Source organism: Saimiri boliviensis, chromosome 3, assembly GCF_048565385.1.
Source record: "Saimiri boliviensis isolate mSaiBol1 chromosome 3, mSaiBol1.pri, whole genome shotgun sequence".
Classification (NCBI taxonomy): domain Eukaryota; kingdom Metazoa; phylum Chordata; class Mammalia; order Primates; family Cebidae; genus Saimiri; species Saimiri boliviensis.
In genome coordinates this window covers 74,364,573-74,378,044 of record NC_133451.1, presented here as the reverse complement: position 1 = coordinate 74,378,044, position 13,472 = coordinate 74,364,573, and the positions used below count along the sequence as shown (strand labels likewise).

At 34.0% G+C, this 13,472-nt stretch overlaps 1 protein-coding gene across 1 annotated transcript in view; it reads left to right on the top strand.

The window, feature by feature from the left end:
- The window catches only part of PRKG2 (protein kinase cGMP-dependent 2), a 116,658-nt gene that overhangs the window by 33,412 nt on the left and 69,774 nt on the right, over positions 1–13,472 (top strand). Inside the window, exons 3-6 of the mRNA XM_003923946.4 lie at positions 1,956–2,122; positions 5,057–5,170; positions 6,916–7,021; positions 8,817–8,880. Coding sequence (XP_003923995.1) covers positions 1,956–2,122; positions 5,057–5,170; positions 6,916–7,021; positions 8,817–8,880 — 451 coding nt within the window. The remainder of the gene's footprint in view (positions 1–1,955; positions 2,123–5,056; positions 5,171–6,915; positions 7,022–8,816; positions 8,881–13,472) is intronic.

Below are 13,472 nucleotides of genomic sequence, written 5' to 3'. Positions count from 1 at the left end.
CTAAGTCATGGATAGATAGAGTGAAGCCATGTTGTAGAAAATGGTGAATACTGGGTTGTAGGATATTGATTTTTTTCTATGGGCAAAAGAGTCCGTTTGAGTACTTCCATGGAATGTTGGCAGAAGTTAAACCAAAAAAGAAATAAATAAAAAAGACACTGAAGCTTGCAAAATACTGGTAAAGGTATTTGTTTACTGCAAGACTTCTTTGAATCTTTAAAGTGTGCATTGTAAATTTCCAAAGTTGCTTAAACTTAGCTCACTTTGCTTTTAGAGAAATAGTGTTTCTTGGAACATACGTTGGAAAATTGGGATGTATAGGCATTGAGGAAACACTGACTGGAATATCATACTAACATATAAAGTTTGTGAAAGCTGGAGCTTCTTGATATTGTTCAGTTCTACTAGTTGTACTAAGAAGATTACTTAGAAAAGATATGTTCTCAATATATATTAAGTGAGTTAACTTTAGTGGATAAAAATGAATGGGATGAGCATGAAATCAATTTTTTTATTTTTTTTAAAGCAAGAATAATCTTATAATACAGTACAGATGGATTTTAAGGGAAATAGTCTAGAAGCTTAAATCCAAGAAAAGAAACTTTGAAAGTTGTCCAGACCTAATATTTGTTCTTGGGCTGTGGTAGCATCCTTGAAAATGGGAAATAAAATGGGTAACAGTGATACTTTGTAAAGAGAATTGATAAGATTTGGTAATAGAATAGATGAAAGTTCTGGAGGCACTCAAAGAATTTGAATAGCTTTGAGTCAGTGGAGGGAAGAAGAAATTTCTTTGTACAAGACTTCATACAGTTTTCTTCATGTAGCCTAATCTGATGGATAGAGCCATGAAAGAATTATTTAATTTCATTAAATCTTACTCTGTTTGAAAACTTTTTTTGTAGAAAAGATCGCCAGTTTCCAAACAGTAATTGAGAGAGTTTGAATGAAAAATACAGAAAAAAAGTATTTACAAAATCATGCTGAGTTTTTTGATCAAGATTAAATATATTGTGCAGATTCTGACATAGCTCATAGAGCATTTTTCCTTTGGTGCAATAATTTTATGATATCTATATATAAAGAATTTTAATTGAAATATTTTAAATTTATGTTAATGAAGATTGGGTAACTATTTTGAGCTACGTCTTTTCCAAAATAAAGCAGAGAGTTATAAAAATATCAACAAGTAGAACTTGGATTTGAGGAATGAATGGGGCTGTGAGATTGGAAATGTTCGTTCTGTCTAGTTCACACTTATCTGGAGTAAAATCTAGTCAGACCTAGACTATCACCATCACCACCTATGGCTGATCAAACCCACAAGCCCCAAGAGCCTTCTCCCTTAGAAGCTTTTTCCCTTAGAAGAGAAAATGGGATGGAATAGAAGCAGTCCAGACTTCAGACTGACCTACTTAGTTTTAAATCCCATGAAAAATAAGTTGCTTCTTACTTCTTAGTCTACTTCTTCATAAAATAGGAATAGTAATTATCTCATAATATGGTAATGAGGATTAAATAAAATATAAATAACTAGTACTATAGGCTCTATACATACATGAATACATCAATGAGTGAAGACTGCGTTGTAAATTCTTAAATACAACCCCTTTATATCCATGAGATTTGCTTTCCATCTAAAAAATCATGTGTCCATTACTAGTGCATCTATGGATCTTGAGAAATTCTACATTTTTGGTGATGGCAGTTAAGCATGATAATAATATTGCTGTCATAATGACTACCAGAATAATATTCAAAATATTTTCATAGGTTTTTCATGTAAGTTATGGTAGTTATAAGGGTGAAGTGTTTGGTGGGGTTAGAAAAAAACGTCCTTGCTAGAAAGTTAAAATTTTGTAGGTAATATTATAAGGAATCAGAATAAAGTGAATCTAAATAGTAAAACATGATTTTCATTAATTGTAACTGACATCTCCTTTCCATTATACCAGTGAGAAGAAGCTCATTACAGATGCCCTTAATAAAAATCAGTTTCTGAAAAGACTGGATCCTCAGCAGATCAAAGACATGGTGGAATGCATGTATGGGAGAAACTATCAGCAAGGGAGTTATATTATTAAGCAGGGAGAACCAGGAAACCATATCTTTGTGCTGGCAGGTGGGTTCCACAGATTTTTCCAGTTATTATATAATAAATATTTTGCCTATGATTTTTTGCAAACATTTATAAAAATGTGAAACTAGTTGCTCTATTTGTAGAAAATGTAACATATTGAATTCATGAAGTAGCAAGATTATTGATCTAATCATAATGATGGTAATACTTCATATGTGCTGCATGATTTTTATGTATCAGGCATCCTATTGAACACTTGATAGAGAGATCTCATTTTATCTTCTCACCAACCCTGTAAGGCAAGTTCTGGTTTTTCCATGTTACTAACATGAACTATGTCTCAGAGAGAGTAATCCCACACAGCTCATAAGCAGTGGAGGTAAAATACACATGTAGGCAATTTGACTGAAGAATCCTTCTAATCACAATACCACTCACTCAAAAAGTGTTTTTATTCAAAATACTGCTGTTTAAGTTAACATTTTAAGATAATATACCAGGAAAAAAGAAAACAATTATTATTTTGCTTCTGGAAAATTTTTTAGTTTTATATCAATGATTTAGAAACACAATTTAGGTACATTTGACCAACACACAAATCAAATGACCCATCTTACAATTAAAACTGGTGTTTTTAGAATCATTTAAATGGTTTCCTTTATCTATGATAAGTTGAACATGCTTACATGTTGGGAAGATTATAATGATTTAGATAGGCAAAGGATTTATTTCTGTGATGTATAGATCTTAAAATGACTATTCAGTGTTTTTCTTTTTTATATATTGAAGCAAAAAAAATATCTTAACAGGGATTAAAGTTATAGAACATTTTGTCACATTCTGGCACAACTTTTTGAGTTTTAGGGAAAAAAGTTAAAACTGGCTTACACAGAAGGAGTAATAAATAGAGGTATGCTTTTTATTTTGCAATATATTCCTGATAATCTAAATAATGCTTTTATTCTTGTTCCTTTGGGGCCTTAAGTGTGAGGCAGAAGTTGTCTATCTAAACAAATTAATAAACATGTATTATTCTATTTATAGTATATAAAAGATTGTTTTTATATACTTTGATTGTTTGAACATGCTAATTTTATGATTATTTATCATCTGCCATATATATCTTTGTAGGTACCTTTAAAATTATGCAGTCATTCACAAGTAATCATTCTACTTAACTAATGAGCTATAGTCTTAATTTAGCCAGCCTTCAATTTTTTAGACAAATTTTCTCTCTTGCAACTTTTCTCTTAGCCATTTTAACTTCTGTTTTAGCAACACTAGAGTATTGCAGCAAGAGAAGATGGGTCATTAAGTCAACAAATATTTATGGAACTTCCTAGGAGAGGATAAGAAACTGATGTTAGCCTATCTTGTCTCTTCCCAAGTAGTTCTGATGAAAGGCCCAAGGAGAGAAGAGGTTGAACACAAGTCAGTATCAAAACAGCAACTGAGATCAGGACTATGCCACACATCAAAATGAAAATTGGAAGGTTTCTTATTTGAATTAATTACAGTGTCACCTAAGGACTGAATTGTCTGGTGTAATTATCTAGTTGAGTAAATTAATTTTATAATTAAAAATATTTCCTTTATGAAACATAGCATGAATAGCAAATAGTAAAAGCATATTTAGCTTAAACTTTTGATATTCTATATAATCCTTCAGCATTGCTCAGGTACCATGAGCTGTAACCAATTTCAAGAAAAAAACTTGAAATACGTTAAGATTCATGATATCAACTGGACACTACCACTAAGTGGCTTTGATAGAATAGAATTTAGATAATGAGAAATTTTAAATTGCATGTCTAACCTGTAGGATTTGGAGCCACAACTGAGTGTTTTTTTTCCTTGCTAATATAAATTATATCAGACTAAGTATGTTTTCTCTTTTGTCCTCTCTATGGCTTTGACACTTGGACCAGTTTTCAGCACAACATAGGTGGTCAGATCAGTTTTGCTGAATGAGTGGATGGACAGAGATGACACAGAGATACTTAGCAGTGAATTAGGAAAAGGAAAGACTAATTCTTTAAGGAAAGGAGACGCTGCCCCGCCATTTTTTTTTTCCTCTGAGAACTTACATCTTTTTGGCTTATGCTTTTAGTTGGTTAAAGTTTTGTTTGTATTTGTTCAAAGCCAAAGAAGAGTCAAGCTGCCAAGGCAAAAAAATAGTGAAGGTGTTGCACAGTTCTGCCTCTCCCTTCCTCCAATCTTTGCGTAGGTAAAGATAAGTGCCAAACGCTCTTCTTAGTGATTTTCATTTGTATCTATTATGTATTGCATTTAAATAAATGACAGGTTAGATGACAATTGAAGTACTACAAAGCAACTCACCCAAGGTCACATAGACAAAAACAAGTTGAAATAGGACACAACCAGGCAGTCTGATTCCAGGGCTGATCTGCTTACTGGTTATGACAGATTGTCATTCCATCAGTATGAATAACTGCTCTGTGTTTTTAAGACATACAGTGATTGTTGAGCTCCTCATAAAAAAGAAATCGTTTCATGTATTACATTTCTCATAGGTTATAATGAATTTTAAACAAAACACTTGCCAGCCACTGCTTCAGGAAAAGAACATTGTAAAAATAATAATATTAACAATGGCTAACACTTACACAGCATTTACTATGCACTAGTCATTGTTCTAAGTTCCTTACCTATATTAACTTACTTCGTTCTCACCAATGTCAAATAATAATAATAATAATAATAATTATTATTATTGTCCTCATTATCAATGAGGAACTTCAGACAGATAGAGTAAGTTTCTCAAGATGACCCAACTAATAGTAAGTGGCAGAGATTGTTTCATTCTGCACTTTTAACTGGTATATTATAATGAGAATCATAAAGTATCTTACCTGTATACTTTGTGTGCTTTATGATTGTTTTATTTTTCTAATTTATGGTATCTACATGGATATTGATTATTTGTGTGGGTGTTTTTAAAATTCTACTTGATAGAGGGTCGACTAGAGGTGTTCCAGGGGGAGAAATTGCTGTCATCCATCCCTATGTGGACCACATTTGGGGAGCTTGCCATTTTATACAACTGTACAAGGACTGCCTCTGTTAAAGGTAATAAAAGAGGAAATGATCCGTCTTTGAATTATTGTGCCATGTTAAAGTTAATCTAGTTCAGTCACATTTGCACCCTGATCCAGAGTCTTTTTTTCCTCCTATTTTACCCCATATGTTCTTATAATACAAATGCTATGTCTATTAAGGGATTTATATTGAAGTATTTACCAATATAATTTAAGATAAAGAGAACTTTTCTGGATACCTGTGTATAAAATGTAAAATGACTTTTAACTATTTACAGTAGTAAAGACATGGAATCAACCCAAATGACAGCAATAGACTGGGTAAAGAAAATGTGGTACGTATACATTATGGAATGCTACACAGCCATAAAAAGGAAAGAGATTATGTTCTTTGCAGGGACATGGATGGATCTGGAAGCCATTATCCTTAGCAAACTAACATAGGAACAGAAAACCAAACATTGCATGTTCTCACTTATAAGTGGGAGTTGAACAATGAAAACACATGGACACAGGGAAGGGAACAACACACACTGGAGCCTGATGGGGAGGGGTAGGGCATCATGATAAATAGCTAATGTATGCGGGGCTAAATACCTAGGTGATGGGTTGATAGGTACAGCAAACCACCATGACACACATTTATCCATGAAACAAACCTGCATGCCCTGCACATATATCCCAGAACTTTAAATTGAATAAAAAATAAATATAAAAAGGGATTTTCTGCCAAAAACAATGGCTTTAAGCTGACTGATTCCAATCTTTGCTTTAATTGCCACTTCACATTTTACTATGTAGACTTATGCCTTTGACTTATCAAGAATGTCTGCTTTCTAGCCAGTCTCAATGAGATTCTGACCATATTATAAGCCAGAAAAAATTAATTAAACCAATGAAAATGTATGTATATCAAAAGGAATAAAAATGAGAGTAATTAGAATTTTCATGAATGACTTTGGGACTGAATTACTTTATTTGCTTTTCTTTAGATTTCTGTTTTATTGACTTTACAGCAATCTAGACCCTTGTAACTAAGGACTGAATCTGAGGGTGAGAAGGAACATGGGAATTGACATTGAAATTATCTCGGAAACACATGTAGATGATGTTTTTCAGTGTTTGGGACTGGGTTATATGTGTTAGCTTTGTTGAGGTGTTTGATAAAAATGTAGATTCTGGGGCTCTACTCCCAACCTGAATCAGAGTCTCTGGCAATGGAGCCCAGGGATCTTGTATTTCTAAAAAGAATATCAGGATGATTCCAATTTAAAGTTTGGTAATCCAGAGCTTTGGGTTTTAACCTGTTTTGTAGACTTTGATTATTCTTTTTTTAAAAAATTATACAATCACAATATCATCTAGATTTTTAAGAGCCACCACTTCTGCCCCACTTTCTTTTTAAACTTTATACTTGCCTTGAAGTCATTCCTGTAATAAAAATTGTCTCAAACTTTCTTTTATAGTCTCTTTCAGGTAATTTGTATGCATTTTACACAAAAGTAACTGTAGAGATTCTTAAATAATATGTAGTTTCTTTAGCAATAGTGTCTGAACAACATAAAAAGACACATTAAAAATACATATACACACAAAATGATTTATAAAATTGCTCACTATTTATTTTGCTGTTTCCTTCATTTGTATGTTTAAATAATGCATTTTCCAAAAAAATATCATTTTGTAAGAACATAAAACAAATTTATTGATTTATATTTTGGAATGTTTTCACAATGTGGTACAAAATGTTTTATTGTTTTCTTGATTTTTCTAAAGCTATTACCAATGTTAAAACGTGGGCACTAGATCGAGAGGTATTCCAGAATATAATGAGGAGAACAGCCCAAGCTAGAGATGAACAATACAGAAACTTCCTCAGAAGGTAAGAATAATACATTGGGAGAAAGTGGAATTGCCATATTGTGAATATGTTGGTTTTATCAGAATAATTATTTTACTATAGCTTCTCTCATGTCAGCATTTTCCACATGACTAAACCAAAGTAACATTGCTTGCAGTAAATGCCTGTTCGTACCAAAAACTATATTTAATTTCCATTAGCATTATACACCCATTTACATCTGCTGCTAGTTTTTGCCCTTGTATTGATGGAGCCATAGTGTACAGCATAGAAAAATGTGCAAAAAACCGAAACTATTCATTGGGTTGCTCAGTTGGCTTTGAAAGGCATTTGAAATTTGAAAGTGGTTAGCCAAAAGACAAGCTTTCTAAAAATTCTTTGCTTAGAATAGTAGTAAAATTAATTTTATTACCCTTATTTGCTTTACCTGAGAATTTCTTATTTGCATAGTCACACCATCTCCCAAATTACTATTATTTGTAGCAAATTGACTTGCTAAAAATATTACTGTACTTGTCACGATGACAGGGACTTAGACCATACTCATTTTGTGAATTATTCTGTTCCTCAATAACTTGGATGCATATCAGCTAATTCCCTTGGGGTCTACCATGTTCTTAGTGAAAAAAGCTCAGATAATCTACTAGTAATACTATTTTTTCCTTCCCTCCTTTTGTTATTTCATTCATTTAACTAATACTTACTAGCAGGCACTAAATATTGTAGTGAATAGGATAAACCCAATTCTTGCCTTCATAGAGAAGAGACAGAGAAAAGATATTTTCTTGTATCTCTTTTCCCACCAACCTCCAACGGTGCTAGGTTTATAACAGTTAATTTTCACTGGTGTTATAGATCCCTGTTTGGACCAGAAGTAAAACTTTTATGATCACCTGTGTTAATGACAAGTTCTGACTGACTCTTTTACCATTTCATCTATGGTGATATATAATTAGGGGAATATAGTAATCTTTATTTCATAATATACAGTATGTTATTTTTTCCATTTACATTTTTTATTATGATGGATGTGATATTCTATGTGATATATAGTACATATGTAAGGTGTGTCAACAAAATGAACACCTGTGAAGCTACTGCCCAACCTAAGGAAGAAAAAGCAGTTGTTGAAGTTCTTATATACTTCCCCATGTTATTTCTGTCTCTTCCTCCTCCTCTCCTTGGGGGGTATCTGCATTCTGAAGTTTAGTGATCATTCCCTTGGTGTTCTTTATAATGTTCCTTGTAGCTTGATTTAGCCTATTTCCGAAGTTCATCCATGCCTCTGGCTGTCATTAATTTTCAAAGACAGTACAGTATGACTAATAATCAGAGATCATTTCAATGTGAATTCTCATGTTCCTTCATACCCCCGGATGCGGTCCTTATTTAATTACAAGGATTTAGACAAAAATCGGATTCTCCACTGGAAGCACAGCTCCTTGCATAAACTAATAAAAGATATATTGAGATGTGGAGAGCAACAAATTTCCAAATGCAATTCACTTTGAAAACCGACAACAAATGTACATTTTTTTTTCACCAAATAGTCAAAATGTAATTTTTTTCCCTCCTGTCTGATATCTTACTATTTTCATTTACTTGCCTGTGGCACATGTCTGTGATTACATATCTATAATTTCCAATGTATGTGAAATTCAGTTATTGCTGTGTTTTCAGTAATTTGGACATTTACTTTGGAAGAATCAAAGTCTATTTTTTTTTAATGTATGTAAAGATTTTAGAATTTACATATATGTGTGTATTTATAGTTTAATTCAGGAAGATAATTGAACGTTTCTTTTTATATTTGAAGTGTATCCTTGCTGAAGAATTTACCCGAAGATAAATTAACCAAGATTATTGACTGCTTGGAAGTGGTAAGATATTTTGAAGTAAAAAATAAATTTCATTAGAAGATATTAGAATTTAGCTATATTATTAACACTGTAAATAAATTTTAAAAAAGATGCCAGAGCACCACTTTACAAAGACCAAGAGCCTTTTTCTGTGGTGAAAAATCTTAAGCCAACTCATGCTGCATTAAGGGGCAGAGAAAGGTTTAAACTCTTTAGATGTATAAAAGGAAATTGGATTTGCATGTGTAAAGTGAAATTTGATTTACATATTTTAATCTTTTTAGTATATCTTATAAAACGAAGCTGCCTTACTCAAGGAGCATTTGATTTTCTACAACTAACATCACAATCCCTTACAGAGTTTTCATAGTATAAAGGAGTCACTGATGCATAATGAGGAAATGGAGCAGAGAAAGGGTATGTTGGTCCTTTTGGTGGCAAGCCTCTGAGTCAGGCTGTGAAACACTTTCTGCTTGAACACTCTAGACCACAAAACACATTTTAAAAACTGTACTTAAGCAGCACTTTATCTATTTTAACATCTAGGGGGAAACGGCATATTGGAATGTGTTCAAAAACTCATTTTAGGCATCACCCAGATGGTTGGTTCTAGTCCAAGACTAGTCAAGTCTTTTTATGAATAATACTTTTACGACATGTACCTTGGATTCCAACGATCTGCATTTTGTGAAAACTTCTTCAGATTTCAGAGATTAAAATTCAAAGCAAATAAGTCCTTTAACTTTTTTGGGAGGGTCAATTTCATTGAAACCCAGATGGCTTTTATGGAATTTAAAAGAGGTAAGGAATAGTAAAGGAGTCACATATAGAATTTAAGCTTTTATAAAGCTGTTCTCAGTAGGAGGGGGAAAAAAACCCTGAAAACCCTGCAAGGCTGATTGTTGACAGATTCATGCCTCTGTCAATCACAATATACAGTGTAACTAATATCTGTCAAGCAGGGAGTAGGGACCATTTTATCCTTAAGTGTAAGTGACACCAGCAATATTTCCATTTACAATTCATGGAACCCATCCATCAGTTTATCAAGGACAGACCACGATGACACAGTGCCTGCCCTTGTGGCCCTAGGGGGTTCAGATATGAAGTCATTTTCAAAAAGATTGCTTACCCTGAATCTCTTGGGAGTCTCCCATTGTAACATAACCAAATCACAGATGTTACAAATTAATGATTCATCCTAATTTCTAAGGGCTTTTAAAAAAAAGTTTAAGCTGGAGAGGCCCCAGGTTTTTTTTTGTTGTTGTTGTTAACCACAAAAATATGCTTTTAATATAATACTAATGGGGTAGATTCACCAGAAGTGAATTCTATGTTGACAGCAAGTACAAAAATTTTGTATCATTAAAAATAAATGGTAAATTAGACATATTTATAGCAGCCACGGTAATTGTTACAGAATATATAGATGGGTGCTTAAATCCAGTAGTAATTAACACACACTTCAAATTTGAAAATCTCATCTTTTCAAACACCCTGGAAAGGATTTGCTGTATCTCAGCATTTGCAGACAGTAGCAGTTTATAAAGGGCTCTTTATTCATACCTGGCAAACAAATGTGTCTCTGTGATGTGTGAAAATTCTCAAATGCGAAAGTGATTAACAAGGGAGTAATGTGATGTATTTAGCGCTAAGAAAAGCATGTGATTTACCAGCATAGCTTGGACTAATGATCCATCAGCTTGGTCCTGACAACAGCCAGTCACTAATCCATCAGTTTCAACAGTGTCCAGAGTTCTAGGACCAGCTGTCCCACAAACTGGCACAATAATCTTTGGAAAACAAAACAAAACAAAACAAAACAGGCTAAATTTGTCATGCAGTTTAGGAGTTGATTTGGGAGTTTTGATGTAGCAGGGGGTAGGGAAGGGAGAATCAAAATTTCCCATCACCAAGCAGTTGATCTGATGTGTTTGTTGAAAGTTAGATAGTTGAACTCCTATAACAAATGGCCCTGATTGTGCAATGTTCTAATAGCATTTCTTGCTTTAGCTTAAATCACTCAGATCATTTAGTTATAGAGGCAGCCACTGCCTTTAAGCTTCTTATTGTGTTCCGATAGGAAACAAGGGTGGGAATAACACCAACATACTAGAGTTCATTAAGAGTTAACTAATGAAAACAGAAGAGCATGATACAGATTCGGAATAGAGTGGAAAGATTAATGACAATGAAAATAATAATGTGACTTATGCACCTGGCAGTTGTGCAGTATGGAAGACAAAAGCAGAAGTAGTTTCTGTTCCCACACATGGTGATGAATCCACTAAGCATCAGATCTGACGGTGTCATCCTCCTGAGCTACGAACATTGTGATTCATTGTAAAATCACCTGTTAGTCACAGTGCTTTGGTATTTGACCCAGTGGCCTTTTGCACCACAACTCTGACCTGCCATCTTTCACAAAGCTGGAGGTGTATAGTGTGGAACAACCTTGCCCTTTGCCCTTATTAGTCATATTGCCCATGGTGCTAATGAGGAGGCATATTCTCAAGCACCACCCCACACTTACTGAATCAGAAACTCAAGTTGGGACCCTCAAATCCACACTTAACACTCTAATGGTGGGATTTTTGTGCATATTAAAGTCTAAGAGACACTGGTTTAGTTATAAATGTTTAGAGTTTGCAACCATCTGCCTCTTTATTTGAGAATTTTCCATTTTTAATCACTTTTGAAAAGTCTAGTTTTTCTTGTAGTCCTTACCAACACTTGCATAAACCAGGATTTTTTTTCCGTGTCATCTTAATGGTTAAATCCAGAGCTATAAGAAAGTTGAAATAATTGTAGATTTTGCTACAGTTTATTAACCATTGAGCTAAAGGTGGGGCAGCCAGGTGTAGAAAGTTCGCTAGTCCAAAGTCTGGAGATTAGGCGTTGTGGTTCTGCCTCTGTTGCTCTACCAGCTGTCAGTTAATTGTGGTGAGCTTTAGTATGTCATCTCCACATCTACAAAATAATGGAGTGGTGGGCCATATCTCTATGAGATCTTTCAACATTGAAATCACAGAATTCTATATGATTGGCTTACCCAAATAGGAATAACTTCTGTTTGTTTTCATTTTGTAGTATCTGGTTCTTTGTAAATAACCAGTCAGGCACTGACTGGGCCCACCGGATGCAGTTGTACTTGCTTCAAAATTTCTGAGGTGTTCTAAACTATTATCTATGGAAAACAAAGATTACTAACAACATAAATAACTAACCGTAAACAATTTTTTAAACAATAAACTTGAGTACATAGTCACACAATGCACAGAGGTGTGTGTGTGTGTGTGTGTGTGTGTGTGTGTGTGTGTATACATCTGGTTGTGTATCATCAGTACTTCCAATACTTCTTTTTAATGAATATTTTATTTTCTTTTTGCAAGATACTTGTAAAGAAGTTTTCTAGCTGCAAATTAAAGACTCTAGGGAAGTCATCGTCTTCCTTCTTTGTCTTCGTCCTTTGTCACTTTGGAATTTCCTTTGGTCTTATATATTGTATTTATAGATACGCAGGCTCTAGTATTTTGCTAGATAATCACAGAATGAACATTTTGGTTACAGTAAAAACGGGTTACAACTTGTTACCAGGTTATGAAACCAATTTAGAGGAATATTTTAAAAATCAGAATAGTAAGTAGAAGTATTATTTTGAAAAATCTTTCAATTTTGTGTAAATATGTGTACATGCTCTTGTATGTGTATTGAGTGTACATGCAGAATGTATTTCTTACTGTTGGTCAGAGTGAAAAATGCTTGAAAACCATTGCTCTGCAGGATAGGGTCTATGGCTTCTTGGTCCTCTAAGGGACACCTTTGCAATGTACCCACAAGGACAATAACCACACTATTTCCATTTCTCTTTTTGGTCTCAGTAACTACCCTGGTTTGACTGGTTGCACTCCCCAGTTGACAAACACTGGGCAGTCTAGCATCACAGTCAGTACTTACCACTATATATTTTTGGTCTGACCTATTTCCACAGCCTTTTCTGATCTATGAAATTACTGTCAACACACTGGGAGGTATTATTTATCTTCCTCCCATGGTTTTGGGTGACAAAGAATCATCCATGGAAAAAAAAATGCCACTAGGAATGTTGTCCCTTGAAAAATAACAAAGCTCTTACTCAGTGCCCCCTTTCAAGCTTTCCCTACTTTGAATTTATCCAGTTGTCAGGAATTAAAGCCACACCTCTGCACACATCAAAGGTTTATAATAACTGAAGAACGGCCTAACAACACTTGAGAAATACTTCATGTTTCTTCTGCTTCCCGTGGGTAATAAGGACTAAAATTGTGATGGGAACAGGAGAGCTTGAAGAGCAGACTGTCTGAAATAGGAACAGCTAACACAATCCCAGCAATTATAGCAAAGAACATTGAATGTTAGCTACATGGTGAAGACAGCTGGACTGTGGGGTCAGGATCATCCCACAAGGGTCATAGTCATCTCCACCTCAAAATCACAGTAGCATATAGTCAAGGTTTGTGATAAAGCTAAAATTGAGAAGGGGTGAAGAGTTTGAATAAGCAAACTATGAGGCAAAGAAACCCCAAATATCATTGCTTAAATGAAATAGAAGTTTGTCTTTTGTTCACATAACC